The sequence below is a fragment of the Thermothielavioides terrestris genome, chromosome 3 (genome assembly GCF_000226115.1).
Source record: "Thermothielavioides terrestris NRRL 8126 chromosome 3, complete sequence".
In the NCBI taxonomy this organism is placed as follows: domain Eukaryota; kingdom Fungi; phylum Ascomycota; class Sordariomycetes; order Sordariales; family Chaetomiaceae; genus Thermothielavioides; species Thermothielavioides terrestris.
Window position 1 is genome coordinate 275,884 of NC_016459.1, and position 15,953 is coordinate 291,836.

At 63.9% G+C, this 15,953-nt stretch overlaps 5 protein-coding genes across 5 annotated transcripts; 3 read left to right on the forward strand and 2 right to left on the reverse strand.

Annotated features, from left to right (window-relative positions):
* Positions 1-239: 239 nt before the first annotated feature.
* Positions 240-2,597, forward strand: THITE_2144820 (uncharacterized protein; the record flags this gene model as incomplete). Its single annotated transcript, XM_003653755.1, has 2 exons — positions 240-450; positions 535-2,597. The coding sequence occupies 2 exons, from the start codon at positions 240-242 to the stop codon at positions 2,595-2,597; spliced, it is 2,274 nt and encodes a 757-aa protein (XP_003653803.1).
* Positions 2,598-3,711: 1,114 nt separating this feature from the next.
* Positions 3,712-5,766, forward strand: THITE_2066678 (uncharacterized protein; the record flags this gene model as incomplete). Its single annotated transcript, XM_003653756.1, has 1 exon — positions 3,712-5,766. The coding sequence occupies one exon, from the start codon at positions 3,712-3,714 to the stop codon at positions 5,491-5,493; it is 1,782 nt and encodes a 593-aa protein (XP_003653804.1). The 3' UTR covers positions 5,494-5,766.
* A 173-nt stretch (positions 5,767-5,939) lies between these two features.
* On the reverse strand, positions 5,940-7,933 carry THITE_2051832 (uncharacterized protein; the record flags this gene model as incomplete). The annotated part of the gene is made up of 5 exons (XM_003653757.1): positions 5,940-6,182; positions 6,285-7,055; positions 7,149-7,400; positions 7,513-7,732; positions 7,839-7,933. The coding sequence occupies 5 exons, from the start codon at positions 7,931-7,933 to the stop codon at positions 5,940-5,942; spliced, it is 1,581 nt and encodes a 526-aa protein (XP_003653805.1).
* A 1,607-nt stretch (positions 7,934-9,540) lies between these two features.
* Positions 9,541-12,268, forward strand: THITE_125640 (uncharacterized protein; the record flags this gene model as incomplete). Its single annotated transcript, XM_003653758.1, has 8 exons — positions 9,541-9,595; positions 9,679-9,734; positions 9,797-9,922; positions 9,984-10,058; positions 10,133-10,583; positions 10,694-10,903; positions 10,974-11,159; positions 11,301-12,268. 8 exons carry the CDS (start codon positions 9,541-9,543, stop codon positions 12,266-12,268), a joined length of 2,127 nt encoding a protein of 708 aa, XP_003653806.1.
* A 361-nt stretch (positions 12,269-12,629) lies between these two features.
* THITE_2051103 (uncharacterized protein) lies at positions 12,630-15,899 on the reverse strand (the record flags this gene model as incomplete). Its single annotated transcript, XM_003653759.1, has 4 exons — positions 12,630-12,914; positions 13,038-14,942; positions 15,123-15,431; positions 15,789-15,899. The coding sequence occupies 4 exons, from the start codon at positions 15,897-15,899 to the stop codon at positions 12,630-12,632; spliced, it is 2,610 nt and encodes an 869-aa protein (XP_003653807.1).
* Positions 15,900-15,953: the final 54 nt, after the last annotated feature.

A 15,953-nucleotide genomic window follows, 5' to 3' on the forward strand; every position in this document is an offset into this window, starting at 1 on the left:
CAGGAGCCGCCAAGCCGGCAGGGCGTTGCCCCGGTGATCAATTTAAACCTTTGAGCTAAGCTCGCGCTGGACAGGGATCAGCTTCTGCTCTTGCAACACGGCTCTGGCTCGGTTCACAACTGTCAGTGCAGCGTAGCGTTGTGTGCCCAATTGGCCTCCTCCCCCTCCGACCACGATCTCCCCGTCCCCTCAATTCCCCCTCATTCCCCCTCTCTTCCCTCTGTGTTGATTTCTCCGCCATGTCGGTGCGCGTTGTTGCCAGAATCCGGCCACTGCTTGAAAAAGAGCTCGGCAAGGATGTTATTGTGCGGCCGGACCGCGTCGAGGAGGGCAAGCCCTTCACTGTCGTCAAGATCCCGAACCCCAAGAACGAGACTGAAGAGTTCTCGTTTGCCTTCAACAGCGTCTACGATCAGACCACTACCCAGGAGGAGCTGTTTACAGCCGAAGGCAAGTTCCACGAAGGGTCGACGCCGACCACAGACACGTCCTTGCTGTCTTGACCTTCCCCTCGGGCCGCTAACGGGAGAGCAGTGGCCCCGCATATAAAGGCTCTCTTTCAAGGCTTGGATCTGACGATTTTTGCCTATGGCGTCACGGGGACCGGAAAGACACACACCATGCGCGGCGGCCTCCGGCTCGCGGACCGCGGCGTGATCCCGAGGCTGCTGAGCAACGTGTTCCGCAGGGGAAAGAAGTTGATGAAAGACACGAATGGACGGACGACGGTCGATGTGGCGCTGTCGTACTACGAAATCTACAACGACAAGGTTTACGATTTGCTCGAACCGCCGGAGAAGCGGACCGCAGCCGGGCTTCCCCTCCGCGAGAAGGATGGGAAGACAATCGTGGTGGGCCTGTCGGAGCGATCGTGCGGGGACCTGAAGGACTTCGAGCGGCTGTACATCGAAGCCAACAACAACCGCGTCACTGCTGCCACGAAGCTGAACGCCCACAGCAGCAGAAGCCACGCCATCTTGCGGGTCAAGGTGACGCAGACGACCGGCGACGTGGTCAAGGAGAGCACGGCATCCGCCATCGACCTGGCCGGCTCGGAAGACAACCGTCGAACGGACAACGGCAAGGAGAGGCTGGTGGAGTCGGCAGCGATCAACAAGAGCCTCTTCGTGCTGAGCCAGTGCATCGACGCCATCTCGCGCGGCGACAAGCGCATCCCGTACCGGGAGTCCAAGATGACGCGCATCCTGTCGCTGGGACAGAACAACGGCATCACCATCATGATCCTGAACCTCGCGCCGGTCCGCAGCTACCATCTCGACACGCTCAGCAGCCTAAACGTCAGCTCCCGCGCGAAGCGCATCGAAGTGCGCGAGATCGAGAACGAAGTCGTCTTCAAGCAGCCTCCCCGCCCCAATGCCGCACTTGGCGGGGCTAACATCCAGCGCCAGCCGCTCAGGCCCCTCCATAACGCCCACAACGTCCACACGGGCGCCCTCGCGGCGAAGGCGGCTGAGAAGGCCGAAAAGCCCGACAAGCCGGCCAAGGCATTCTCTGTTTACCCCGACAAGATGCCTGCCGCATCAACGGCGCGCCCTGCGGTCACGACCGCAAACACGTCGCAGCCACGGCAGCCGGCCCTTACCAAGCGAGCGTCCGAGGCTGCCGACGGGGTGTCATCGCGACCATCGAAGCTTGCCCGGCCTGCGCCGCCATCCCTTCTCCGTCCTCCACAACCGGTAGCTGCATCCTCGGGACAGCAGCAGCTGTCCATCACAGCGGAGCAGATCGAGGCCATGGTGGAGAAAAAGGTGGCAGAGATCCTCGCCTCCCGCCTCGCCGAAGCCACCTCGGCACCACAACCCCAAACGGCCCCGGAAACTTCCGCGGCAGCCCAGCACCAGCACGACATCAGCGAGGAGGTCAAACGCCGCCTCGAGGCCCTGGAAAGGCGCATCGAGAGCGAAGCCCGGCACGACGACAGCCGATCGGAGGGGCTGCGCCTGCTGCTGCAGGCCCGGCAGGCGAAGGAGAGCGGAGACGACGAGTCGGCGCTGCGCTTCTACGAGAGGGCGCTGCCGTACTTCCCGGGGCAGGCCAGGCTGCTCGGGAAGATCGAGCGGTTGAGGGTGAAACTGGGCAAGGCGGACACGGCGCAGCCTGAAAAGGCCGCGCCGCGCAAGGCCAGGAGACAGCGGAAGAGCAGGGGCGACAATGAGGACGACGACGGCGATGGCGATTACCAGGAGGGCACCGAGGCCGACGTCGAGGATGACGCGGCGGACGAGAAGCCGGCGCGGGCGAGAGCGTCGCGCAAGAAGACGACGACGACGTCGTCGCATAAGACGAGCGCCGGGGAGGGGGAGGAGTCGGCCTTTGATGATCCCGCGTCGCCGCACGCGAAGCGGTTGCTGGACATCGTCAACTCGCGCGACCCCGCGCTGATCAGGAGCCTGCACGGCTTTGGCGCCAAGAAGGCGCAGGACCTGGTCGACTATCTGAACCTTAGGGGGCACGACGGGTCGGGCCGCGTCGAGTCCCTCGCGCAGCTGCGCTTGCTGCCGGGCATGGGAGGGAGGACGGTGGAGCGGGCGTATGAGGGGCTCGTGGCTGCTTCGAACGGTCGAAGCGGCCCGTGAATGGGAGTGGAGTCTATGGATGCTGTGTGTCGTCTTTTTTCCGTTTTACTTTTTTCTGCCTTTGCATCCTTTGCATCGGTCGAGCGAGCGCTCTTGGTTTCGGCTGGAGTCTTCAACCGACATTGCATTGCATTGGGAGGAGTTCTTAGATCATTGCGGCATGGTGTAGGGCGTTTTCGGCATTGCTTTCCTGCTTGGCTCGACTGGATATCCCAGCGCCTGGGAGCACATTTTGCTCGTTACGGCATGGATCAGCTATTGCATAGACAGGCGTTTTGCGTTGCTCTGCTTTTGCTCTGGTGGTGCTTTGGTCGACGTTCTGGTGAACTGGCTCTTTGCTTGTGGTGATTCCGTGCCATCACGACGCTGAGACAGGGTTGTGACCCGCCATTGTGTCCCCACATTGCATCACTGAATCCCTGCTGGTTCCCATTGCGCCGGAGCCGAGCATCGCGGCATAAGCTCTCGGAGCTTGAGCATTCTCTCCCTCTTTCGCCGAGGCCAACGAAAAACCACGCACGCCCAGACGGGCGAACTACACCACTACTAACTACTTGACCGGAAGGACAGGACGCCCCACGACGTCGGGGCTTCTGTTCTGTTGCTAGCCTCGAGGGGCTCACCCACGACAGCTCTGAAACCCCACATCGCTGTGACGCGCTTTGCAGCCAGAATCCCGCACAACTCGCGCAAACCCGCCTTTGCCGGCCGCAGTGCTACAACACCTACGTCGCCCCGGCCCGGGCAAGATGTCGGCCTGGGTCCCTCCACGATGGCTTCCCAACCACGGATTATGATGGCGACCAGCTTACACAGGGCCAGAGCCGCCCCCTTCCCCCGATCTCGAGGCACGTGCTGCGCCGCCCTCCACCGACCGCCATGGACGCCCCGGCTCGGCGCTGTTTGCGCTGCGCCCTCCTCGCCGTCTCCTCTGCGAGCCGTCTTCCACACGACCGCTCTCCGCTGCCAGGGACCGAAGACTCTGGGCGCCGAAGCGAGCCCGCCCGCCGCCGTCGGCGCTCCGAAAACCGCCCCTCCGCCGTCCCCGCAACAAGACCCGCTCGCCGCAGTAGACAAGAGCGCGCAGGAGCAGCGCAAGGCAGATTGGGCCATCATGAAGGAGATGTCGCGCTACCTGTGGCCGAAGGATAGCTGGAGGGACAAGATGCGTGTGCTGTTGGCCGTGGGCCTGCTGGTCGGCGGCAAGGTGCTCAACGTGCAGGTGCCCTTCTACTTCCGCGAGATTGTGGACTCGCTGAACGTTGACTTCGCCGCCACGGGCGGCACCGTGGCCACGGTTGCCGGCGCCATGATCTTTGCGTACGGCGCCGCCAGGATAGGCGCCGTCGTGTCCCAGGAGTTGCGCAACGCCGTGTTCTCGTCCGTGGCGCAGAAGGCCATCCGCCGCGTGGCCACCAGGACCTTTGGCCACCTCCTGAACCTGGATCTCAGCTTCCACCTGTCCAAGCAGACGGGCGGCCTGACCCGCGCCATCGACCGCGGCACCAAGGGCATCAGCTTCCTGCTGACGAGCATGGTGTTCCATATCGTGCCGACCGCATTGGAGATCAGCATGGTGTGCGGCATCTTGACCTACCAGTTCGGGTGGGAGTTTGCCGCCATCACGGCGCTCACCATGACCGCCTACACGGCCTTCACCATCTGGACCACCGCCTGGCGGACAAAGTTCCGCCGGCAGGCCAACGCGGCCGACAACAAGGCGTCCACCGTCGCTGTCGACTCGCTGATCAACTACGAGGCGGTCAAGTACTTCAACAACGAGACATACGAGATCGGCCGCTACGACAAGGCGCTGCAGCAGTACGAGAAGAGCTCCATCAAGGTGGCCACCTCGCTGGCCTTCCTCAACAGCGGCCAGAACATCATCTTCTCGTCCGCGCTCACCCTCATGATGTGGCTCGGCGCCAAGGGCATCGTGGCCGGCTCCCTCTCGGTCGGCGACCTGGTCCTGATCAATCAGCTCGTCTTCCAGCTGTCAGTCCCGCTCAACTTCCTCGGCTCCGTCTACCGCGAGCTGCGCCAGTCGCTCCTCGACATGGAGACGCTCTTCAACCTGCAAAAGGTCAATGTCTCCATCCGGGAGAAGCCCGGTGCGGCCCCGCTCGTGCTGCCCAAGGGCGGCGAGATCCGCTTCGAGAACGTCACGTTCGGCTACTACCCCGACCGCCCCATCCTCAACGACCTCACCGTCACCATCCCCGCCGGCAAGAAGGTGGCCGTGGTCGGGCCCTCCGGGTGCGGCAAGTCGACGCTGCTCCGGCTGCTCTTCCGCTCGTACGAGCCGCAGGCCGGGCGCATCCTGATCGACGACCAGGACATCCGCGACGTGACGCTCGACTCGCTGCGGCGGTCCATCGGCGTGGTGCCGCAGGACACGCCGCTCTTCAACGACACGGTCGAGCTCAACATCCGGTACGGCAACCTGGACGCGAGCCCGGAGCGCGTGCGCGCGGCCGCCCGCCGCGCCCACATCCACGACCGCATCGAGTCGTGGCCGCACGGCTACCAGACCATGGTCGGCGAGCGCGGCCTGATGATCTCGGGCGGCGAGAAGCAGCGCCTGGCCGTCTCGCGCCTCGTCCTCAAGGACCCGCCCCTGCTCTTCTTCGACGAGGCCACCAGCGCGCTCGACACCCACACCGAGCAGGCCCTCATGGCCAACATCAACGAGGTGCTGCGCGAGAAGCGCCGCACCAGCGTCTTCGTCGCCCACCGCCTGCGCACCATCTACGACGCCGACCTGATCATCGTGCTCAAGGAGGGCAGGGTCGTCGAGATGGGCAGCCATCGCGAGCTGATGGAGCGGAACGGCCTGTATGCGGAGCTGTGGATGGCGCAGGAGATGCTGATGCAGGGGAACGAGAAGGGGGAGTAGCCGAGTAACTTAAAGGGGTTTCAGCTGTAAGAGAGCCGTTTCTGGGCAGGATGAAGGAATAGACACACGGGAGGTGTTCGTGTGCGTGCCTTGCTACGGCTGGTTTCCGGACTTTTGGATTCGAGATTAATCTCCACCGGATCTTGACGCCCCTGGCGTTCTACAGTCTGAGTGAGTGCGGAGACACTTCGGCGTCGGGTTCCACACGTACTCCCTGCAACCCAGAATATCTATTGCATCGAGATCCGCTCAAATAGATTGCAGAGAGCCTAGGTTGCTAGTTGTCTTTCGGACGGACAACCCCAGGGTGAAAACACGGGGGTCCAACGAGTCATACATCCCGTACTCGAACTCAAACTACACCCGATTACGTCCATCATGATTTGTGAACCCATTCAGAAACCATTGCTTCCAACGCAATAGATACAACGCCACATCCTACTCGCCTACTCCTGCTTGAGCACGAGGGAACTCGTGGCAATGCGCATGCGCTTGCCGAACAGCCACAGCGGCACGGTCAGCAGCGCAAACAGACCCATCAGCATGCCAAAGATGCCGAAGGGCTCGGCCGCGCCCCTGTCCTCGACCCAGGAGGCGACGAAGAACGACCAGGCAAAGGCGACGATGGCGCGCAGGATCGTGACCATGGTGAAGCAGTCGGCAGCGAGGTGCTGGTACGCGTCGATGAGCTGCGAGGGGGGGCAACAGACTCTTGTCAGCGAGGAGGAGACCACCGAAGAGAGCGAGGGAAGAATGCGGCCGGCGGCGCCGGCGGCGAGGGCGTGACTCACGTAGTTGAAGCCCACGGACGGCACCTGGGTCAAGCCGAAGGAGATCATGCCGTAGCCGATCTCCATGCCGACCCAGCGGGAGCCGCCCGGGTACTGCGAGCAGAAGCCGAAGACGAAGAAGCCCGAGGTGGCGATGAACAGCGGGAAGAACATGATGGGCAGGCGGCTCTCGGGCTCGGCCAGGCCGTGGCCCTGGTGCTTCGCCTGGCGCTTGAGCCGGCTGTCGGCCAGCACGAACGTGTACAGGTAGCCGACCAGGGTGCCGATCAGGCCGCCCACGTTGATCAGCCCGGCGTTCTCGCCCCAGAGGTACGGCGGCGCGGACAGGATCTGCGGCCCGATGACCGAGAGCGTGACGATGCCGCCGACCAGCCCGGCGTAGTGCAGCATCACCACCCACGTGCCCGGCAGGGCGAGCGTGCGCCACGGCTGCACGAAGTAGCGCACCAGACTGCCGCGCGGCCGGCGAAGTCCGAGGGACTCGAGGTAGGTGAAGGAGCCCTGCAGCTCGGGCGGCGAGGCGGCTCGCGTCTCGACCGTCTCGACGTCCTTGGCGCCCGCCTCCTTGGCGTCGCCGGACGAGCTGGAGGTGTCCTCGGCGACGCGGTCGAACAGCGTCTCGGGCACGAAAAAGACCACGCCGAGGAACACGAAGCCGGCCAGGGCGGTGCTGACCCAGAAGATGTTGGTCCAGCCGTGGGCGTAGCCCAGATAGCCGCCGCAGAGACCGCCCGTGATGGCGCCGCTGGAGAGGAAGATGGTGTACACGGCCTGGATTCGTTTCCCCCCCGCCCCTTGTCAGCATCCCCGTCCCGGCGCGTCCTGTTTCCGCAACAGAAAAGGGGGAACGGAAAGAAAACGCACCATGGCCCGTCCGCGCTCGTGGACAAAGTACATATCGCCAATCAGCGCGGGGGCGACCGAGTCGGCCGCGCCGCCGCCCGCCGCCTGCAGGATGCGGGCCGCGAGCAGGGAGCCGAACGACTTGGCGACGGCGCACCACACGGTGCAGAGCGTCATGAGCAGCGTCGCCAGGAGCAGCACCGGCCGGCGCCCCGCCCAGTTGGACAGCGGCACCCACCAGATGTTGGACGAGCCGAGGAGCAGACTGCTGACCTGCCGGGGTGGGAAGAGGAAAACAAGAGGGTTTGCAAGTCAGCGCTACACTCGTGCAGTTTCATGCGGATTCGGATTTGGACGCTCTGCTCTTTGCTCGGCATTTGCTTACTGCGATGAGGTAAGACAGGTCGGAGAACGACTTGGGCTCCTGCGGATAGGCCACGAACCAGAGCTGCAGCACCGGCGCGATGACGGAGGAGGTGAAGTTTGCGATGAAGGCGTAGATCGAGGCGACAAGCAGCGCGGCCACCTTCTGCCAGAAGGGCCAGTTGAGCGGGTCCTTCGCGCTCCTGGACGGCTTCGGAGACCTGACCAGGCGGCCGTCGGTGCTGGTTGACGAGTCATCCTGCTGGTCTTAAATCATCGATCTTGTCAGTAACAATCCGGGTCCCTGAAACGACGGCGAGCGACCGACGCGCCGCGAGGCTAAAACACAGCTGAGACTGACCGAGAATCCTCACGGTGCCCGGCGGCATCCGCTCGTTCACCTCGCTCTTGGAGAGCGCGAAGGCCTCGCGCCACGACGCCATCTTGACGACAACAACCACGGCGACCCTGTCCGGAGCCAGCCAGACACACAACAAGCAGTCGGAGGGGGGATGGAGAGAGTGCGCGGGTTCCCAGAAGCCAGCGCGTCCGGGGCGTTTAAGATTTTTCTCGTCGTTTTGCGAAGCGGGACTTAGCTGACGAAACGTCCGGGGTACAAACATAGATAAGGTATGCACGTTGTCCGTCCCGTGGAAATCGACGACACCAACCGCGGGCCGCGTCACTCAATAAGGCCCCTGCTGTTCCCAAGGGTCTGGCAGCGTACACAGTGAGTGAGTGTATACTGCAGCATGGCACGGACTGTACCCGGGACTGGGCCCCCACTGCAACCCGACGGCTGAGCTACACTATTCCGTACACGACACTCACTTCGGTAGTTACACTACACTAGGCGGGCGGGTAAAGCCGCCAGGACCCGCGGGGCCCCAGGACCCGGGCTCTCGGAAAATCCGAGATCTTCAAATCCCCAGCTGGCCGCTTGCGGGGTTTGGGGTAAAAGTCTGGGGCACAACACGAACTGGTGGTGTACATGGTACATACAATCATGTAAGTGTACCCCAGTCCTCATTCCGTACACGGTTCGAGCAGGTGATCAACCGCTCGCGGCGACCCGAAGCCCGGCTCGCTGAACACGTTCAATCTAGTGTATACCACAACTAATCCGTACTGTGTCGGTAGTGGCTAGGATGGGTTTCCAAATCAGAATCTGTGCAGCTGCACGACAGTCGCATCAGGTCTTTCGCGCCAACCCCCTTGCGGTGTTCTCGCTCGCTACCAACGCAAGCAGCCGCCCTCTCGCGTTCGGATAACCCGGCATTGTTCCCCGGTGCCAGCCATTTGCAGCGCCCTAAGCTCTATTCTTGGGAAATCAGATGGAAACAGGAAACGCCCCGGGTTTTCCACACTACTCTACCTACCTGAGGTAGTGTAGTAGGTAGTTCCAATCCGCGACCAATCACACGGCCCATGTTCACGGGTGTCGTCCTCCCCGTGTCTTGCGCGGGGAGGCTTCGGTCCTCGACTCTTGTGAAGAGACGGTTTTGGCAGGCACAGTGCACAGCACGGACATTGGGTTATTTTCGGGCGCTCGCACTGGGACTGGGGAGCTGAGAAAGCCAATCCCGAACAGCCAACCGACCAACCTACCAAATTCAAGCCTTTTCTACCACTGTGCTTCCACGGTTAAGGTAGTTTGGTACCTACCTAACCTAATGGTGAGCAAGAGGTCTACACTAAGCGATGAAATAGCGCGCGGGCCGCCAGGGTCAGGATGGTCGGGGGTGTTTTTTCCTCGCTTTCCGCCGGGGCCGGGGCCGGCCGGGGGTCCTCCTCCACCTTCCCGCTGCGGGCATTGAGTGCTAACGGCAGGAGCAGCACCTCCGCGCCCAAGGTGGTCGGTTTAAACCAGCGCTCGAAACCAGTTCAAGTCTATAACCGGAAAAGTCGGGCCAGCTTCTACAACGCCAGGGGGTGCTCATTGAATGCTCGCTCCCTGCTCCTGCTCTTAGAGCCTCCCTCCTGTGGCTGTCAACCCGTCCCAGGCTCCAGTATCATTCGCGCCGCCCTGCACAGTTAACCACCACTCACAATGGCGTCCGCGGAGCAACAGCCCCGCCCCTTGAAGGTGTTGATTGTGGGAGCAGGTGAGGACTATCCGCAACAGCGAAAACCCACACATGGCTCTTGAAACTACGGGCAGTCTCATTAATTAACACGGGAATTACAGGTATCGCCGGGTTGACCGCCGCACTGGGCCTGCGTAAGAACGGCCACGAAGTGACTGTATGTCACCAGCCGCGAAGCAGACGTAGCTAAGGTACCTAGTGCTGACCAACACAATACAGCTGTTTGAGCGATCGCAACTCGCCAGAGAGACGGGTGCGGCGATCCACCTGGCCCCTAACTGCCATGGCATTCTTCGGAGACTGGGTGTGCTGCCCGAGACCTTTGGCGCAAATCCCGTGCAGGGCGTAAGTCGGAATATCCGGCCCCTTCCGCGAGTTCCCGGTCTCGACTTACCTCGGTGGATAGATGACCACCTATGACGGCAACGGCAACATCACAGTTGATGTGGACCTCAGGAAATCACTCCTGATCTGGCAGCATGTTCGTGTTCCCCCCCGTTGTGGCTGATTGATTAGCCATCTTTGGACGCGTGGCTGACGCCCTGGCTGCTCTAGCCATGGATGCTCGCACACCGCGTCCGGCTGCATGAGGAGCTCAAGCGCCAGGCCACGGCCGCGGAGGGCGAGGGCAAGCCGGCGGTGCTCAAGACCTCGAGCTGTGTTGCATCTGTCGACCCCGACACTGCCACCGTCACGCTCGAGGACGGCTCATCGTTCTCCGGCGACTTGGTGCTCGGCGCCGATGGCGTCAGCTCTGTCACCCGCAGGAGCGTCACCCTGCAGGACATCAAGCCCTTCGACTCCGGCAAGAGCGCCTTCCGGTTCATGATCCCCGTGGCCCAGATCCGCGCGAACCCGGCGACGGAGAAGTTCGTCCAGCGCGACGGCTACATGAGAATATGGATCGGCAAAGACCGGCGGCTGGTCATGTATCCCTGCTCGGACAACACGATGATGAACTTTGTCGCCATCCACCCGAGCGAGCTCTCGGCTTCCAAGGGAGAGGGTGCGTTCATAGGCGCGAATGAAATGCTCTTTCTTTTCTTTTCTTTTTTTTTTTTTCTTTATTTTCCTTTTTTTCCCCTTTGACGAAAAGACCATGCTGACGCCGCCTAGGATGGAACCGCGCAGCGACGAAGGAGATGCTCGTCGACGTGTTCAGCGCCTTCGATCCAGCCGTCCGGGCGCTGCTGGAGATGGCAGATACCAGCTCGCTCAAGGTCTGGACGCTGCTCGACATGGACCGGATTCCCACCTGGCACCGTGGGCGGGTGGCGTTGGTGGGGGATGCCGCGCATCCGTTTCTGCCGCATCAGGGGCAGGGAGGTGAGCCAGAACTCCATCAATACACTTCCCCCATCAGGTGCCGAACGCCTTGGCTGATCACGCCCACTAGGCGGCATCGCCATCGAGGACGCGGCGTCCATCTGCGTGCTGTTCCCGCGGGATACGCCCGTTGAGGAGATCCCCGAGCGGCTCGCGCTGTACGAGAAGATCCGCGACGAGCGGGCGCACAAGGTGCAGGAGTTGACCCGCACGGCGGGCATGGACCCGACCGACGCCAACCGCGGGAGCTTCAGAAGTAAGCCCCGTCCACTTACTTCCCTCCGCTCCCTCTCCCCTCCCCCTACCCCCCCCCCCCCCCCCCCCTCTCTTTCTTAAAATTCTTCTTCAACGTCCCTGCTACACCCCATCCACCCCCCTCTAACCGCGGCCCTCCCAGTGATGGAGTTCCGGGACTACAACTTCGGCCACGACGAGTGGCACCACTCGACGCACATGCTGCGCAAGCACCTGTGGTCGCGGCACGGGCCCGTCCGCCTGCGCGCGCCCCTGTCCTTCGGGCCCATGCCCTCGCCGCGGCAGGACCACTTCGGCCGCGCCATCCCGGCCCACGACTCCGCCTTCACCACCTGCTCGGTCCGCCTGCGCTCGTCCGCCACGTACCTGCGCACCCTGTTCCCCTCGCCCGCGTTTGGCTTCGTCGCGCCCGGCACCGTCGCCGAGGCCACGCTGCGCTGCACCGAGCTGCGGGACATGCGCTGGCTCGGCGGCGGCGGGTATCGCTTTGTCGGGCTGTGGGTGCACGGGGTGCAGTATGTGAAGAGGGATGGCGGAAGCGTGGTCGGGTCGTTCTTGGTCGTGCTGATGGAGAGCTTGTCGGATGCGGTGACGACCGGGAGGGAGGAGCTGGGCATGCCGAAGGTGTTTTGCGATGTTGGGATTGAAGACCAGGGGGGCAGTGTGAAGGTGGAGTGCAGCTGGCGCGGCGCGTCGTACTTGCGGATGTATCTGGACGGGCTGAAGGAGGAGCCGGTTGAGGCCGCGGCCGTCGAGGGCAGCGGCAGCGCCGTCGGAGAGAGGCCGGCGCCGCCGGGCATGGGTCTTCCTCCTAAGGAGGAGGGCACGCTGGTCTACCGCTACGTGCCGGCCGTGGGCAAGCCCGGCGAGGCGGATGCCGAGTATGCCGTGCTGGTCCGCGAGGGGGCGAAGACGCCGCCCAGGGTGGAGAAGAGGCGCCGCAGCGCCGAGGCCAGGCTGGAGTTCTCGCCGGGGACCTGGGACAGCCTGCCCACGCTGCACCACATCGCTTCTGCGCTTGCCGAGATGCCCATCTATGGCGTTGTCGAGGCCAAGGTTGAGGAGGGCCACGGGGTTGACGATCTGTCGAGTGCCCAGCGGATTGAATAGAGTGGAGTTCATGTAGATAGTTGTGGAGAGGGGCAGTCGGGGTGCCACTATTATCGGCAGCTCATGAACAGATGTTTTCCAGCTCCGGAGGTGTTCTGTTTGTGCTTGACCACTCGGTTTCCGACACCTCGGTCTTTACTCGGATATATTCACCGCCAGGACGGCGCTTATCATGACTTCGTCTCTTTTCGAGATTTGTACATTGCACTACAGAGCCCTTCCCAGTCCCCAACATGGTTGTCTGTTACGATTCTCTTGTTCCCACCCACTGAGATTGGCCATCCTACTAGACGACTTCCCACCACAGCCCCTTGGGGAGCAGGTTACCCAATGAATACTCCGCCCATCCCGTGCAGTCCAGTCACTGCTTGTCCAACTGCCCATGAAACTCCATCATGCCGGCTGACGCCCGCTGCAGCGCCTCCATCAGCTGTAGCAGTCGCTCCACCAGATGCGGCCTGGGCAGGCCCTCGTAGTTATCCCGCAATATCCCCAGAATCGCGCCCAGCACCGCCTCCGGATCCGCCAGCCACACCACCTCGTCCGCCGCCCCTCCTCCTCCCCGGAGACACGGCCGCCCGACCCCAAAGCATGTGAACCGCTGCACCGCCAGCCCCTCCTCCTCCCCGCCATCCAAGCACACCCTCTCCTCCCCGCCGTGGCCCGCACTCGCCGATCCCCTCCCCCTCTCCCTCCCCCTCGCAGGCGCCGCATCATCCTCCCCACCACTCACCCCCCGCTGCTGCTGCTGCTGCTGCGGCGCCACCACCGCACCCCCCTTCCCCGGTGGTGGCGGCCCACCACCCCCGGCCCTCCGCGCCTCCAGCAGCCCCCAAACCCACAGCACCAGCCCGGCCTGGTATATCCCGGCCGCGGCAGGGCCGTGCAGCATGCCGCGGGCGGCGCGGCGCGCGAAGCGCAGCACCTGGCCGGCGTGGCAGACCGCCTTGCGCGCGGCCTCGGTGCGCGCCCAGTCTGCCACGCCCGCGTACGCGCCGCGCGCCGCCTCGGGCCCTTCCGCGCCTGCTAGTGTCTGGATCTCGTCGAAGGGCGCGTGCAGGTGCAAGTGGATCAGGTCTAGCCGGGTGTGTAGCGCCAGTAGCGTGTGGGTGTCGGTTGTGCCGGGTTGGTGGGGGGGGAAGGGGGTCGTGGTGGTGGTCGGGGACGGGGGCGGGAAGAGGTTTGGGTTGGGGCTCGGGTGTGGGATGGGTGGCAGGGTCAGGCGGAAGTGCGCGAGCAGTTTGAGGAGCTCTTCGCGGCGCGAGGCGAGCAGGAAGGGGTTCCATCGCCGGTTGGGCGGTTGTGGGGTGAGGTTGTTGGAGGAGGAGGTGGTGGAGGGGGAGCTGGCGGTGGTGCGCTGCAGCGCGGCCAGCTGGATGCATTCCCACGCGAGCGACCAGGCGCAGGCGAGGAAGGCTTCGTTGGCGCCGGCCACGTCGAGGAGGATCGGGGTCGCGCGTGGGTTCTGGAAGGCGCCCGGGTCGTCGAGGTAGTCGGCCACCGTGGGCGGCTGGTGGGCGAGGGAGGGGCACTGCAGGAGGAGGGACCGCCACTGCTGGGCGGACGTGGCGGACCAGAGGCAGGGCGAGCAGGGCAGCGGCAGGGATAGCTCGGCGTACGAGACCAGCGGGTTGACCATAAGGTACATGGACGAGTTGAGGTCGTGCTGCAGCAGCCGGAAGGCGGTGCGCTTGAAGGACTCCTGCTGCACCCAGGCCCGCCACGCGGCCTCGGCTGCCGCGGCGGTCTGGTCGGCGGCGTCGAGCACGACGGGCGGGTAGCTGGATCGCCGGAACCGGCCGCCGCGCCGGAACATGGTCAGGGGCGACTGCAGGAAGCTCTCGGTGATCTCGACCTTGCGGCTGAGCCCGCTCCAGAGGCCGATCTCGAGGTTGATCAGGAAGGCCTGGGTCAGCTCGAGGTTGCGCACCAGCGAGTTGTTGGTCTCCCAGACGGCCGGGATGGCCGTGCGCACGCACTCCTGCATGGCGTAGCCCAGCTTGGCCAGCGTCGGGTCCGACGTCAGCACGGCGCCGGCCGCGGCCATGGCCAGCAGCAGCTCCGGCTTCTTCTCGTTGGGGTCGAACGTGGCCGCGTGGATGAACGAGTCGGCGCGGGCCTGCGGCGACGTGAGGTAGAACTGGATCAGCGTGTCCAGCAGCTCGGCGCTGGGGAAGCAGGCGACCGCCTTGGGCAGGTTCTCGGGCCGACACGACTTGATCACGATGGTCAGGATGTTGTCGCGCGCGCGGGCACCCAGCCGGGCCGGCGTGACGCGCCGGGCGAACGAGATGTGCGAGTCCGGGGACGGGTGGTCGCGGGCATCCGACGGAAGCGACAAGTTGTGCTCCTCGGCGCCCCCGTGGTCTTTGGGATTCGGCCGGAACCGCCAGTGGTGGTTGCGAAAAGCTTCGGAGGCCCAGGAAGCCGGGTCGCCTGCATCCGCGTCTGAGCTGCGCCTCGGCACGGAGGGCCGTTGCGGGGAGACGGGCTGCGGGGCGTACGCGAACTCGAAGGGGACTGTGGTGTTGTAAGTGCCGAGAAAGCGCAGGTCGAGGTCGTCCAGCTCGATGCCCGGGAACGGCTGGCCGATGCCCACGCCGTCGGTGTCGGACCACAGCCCGGGAAGGAAGTTCCACTCGGTAAAGGCTGGCGTGCAATATCCCGTCGGCAGCTCGGGCTGGGCACCCATAAAGTTGTCGTCATCTGCAGCCCTTGTCAGCAAGCTTCGCTCCCAAGCAGATGAGGGCGGGTCAAGCATACCGAAGGCAGACTGATCAACGGCCGCGCCTGCAGAAGGACCAGCAGCGGTCCCCGGCTGGAGGGTTTGCGGAACAGGTCCAGGCCGGGCTACTTGCTGCAGGGACGGGGGCACCGGTTGGCTCAGGGGTCCCTCTGCAGCGTCGGAGCCACTCACACTCAGGCGCATGGGCTCTTCAACCTGCACGTCCAGGCTGGACGGCATCGACGACGGGCTCATCATGAGATGGCTCGGCTGGAAGTCCGCTGCAGGCGCCGGTGCGGGGGACGTCATGGCGTCGTCGGTGCGCACAAAGACGCACTCCAGCCCCCGATCGGCGCAGCGACGGCACGGCTTGGTCTCGGTGCAGCGCACATGGTTTGTCGCGCACGCCCGGCAGGCCTGGGTCACGCGGCCGGGGGCCTCGTCGGCGGCACCACCACGCGACAGGTTGTTGACCTTGGCGTTGCGCACGTCGTGGGCGGCAACATGGCGCTTGAGCAGGTCCCTGCATTTTCCAGTGCTGTCAGCATTGAACGAACGACTCTCGCAGCCAAGCCCGCAACTCTGGCGGGTCACATGTAGATCGTCATTTGATTTGCCTACGTTCTCGAGAAGGACTTGCCGCAGAGAGAGCAGCGGTGCGGCTTGAAGTTGGTATCTGGCATGCAACGGGCCGGTCAGCCACCATTATCAGACAGGCGATAAACAGCACCACCCGTAGGATCCCCACGACGCCGTGTATCACAGTAAGAGGGCGCGTTGCTCACGCGATCGGACGTGGCGGGCCAGATGGTCCAGCCGATTGTAGTGACGCTTGCAGGCCCCGCATTGGAACAGCCCCTGTCCGTCTGCACGTGTGCTGCTGCCAGCTACCTCGATGGTGCTCATCGTGGGATCATGGAGGTCAGCGAAGGGCCGATGCGATCGTTGCTAGCAAACGCG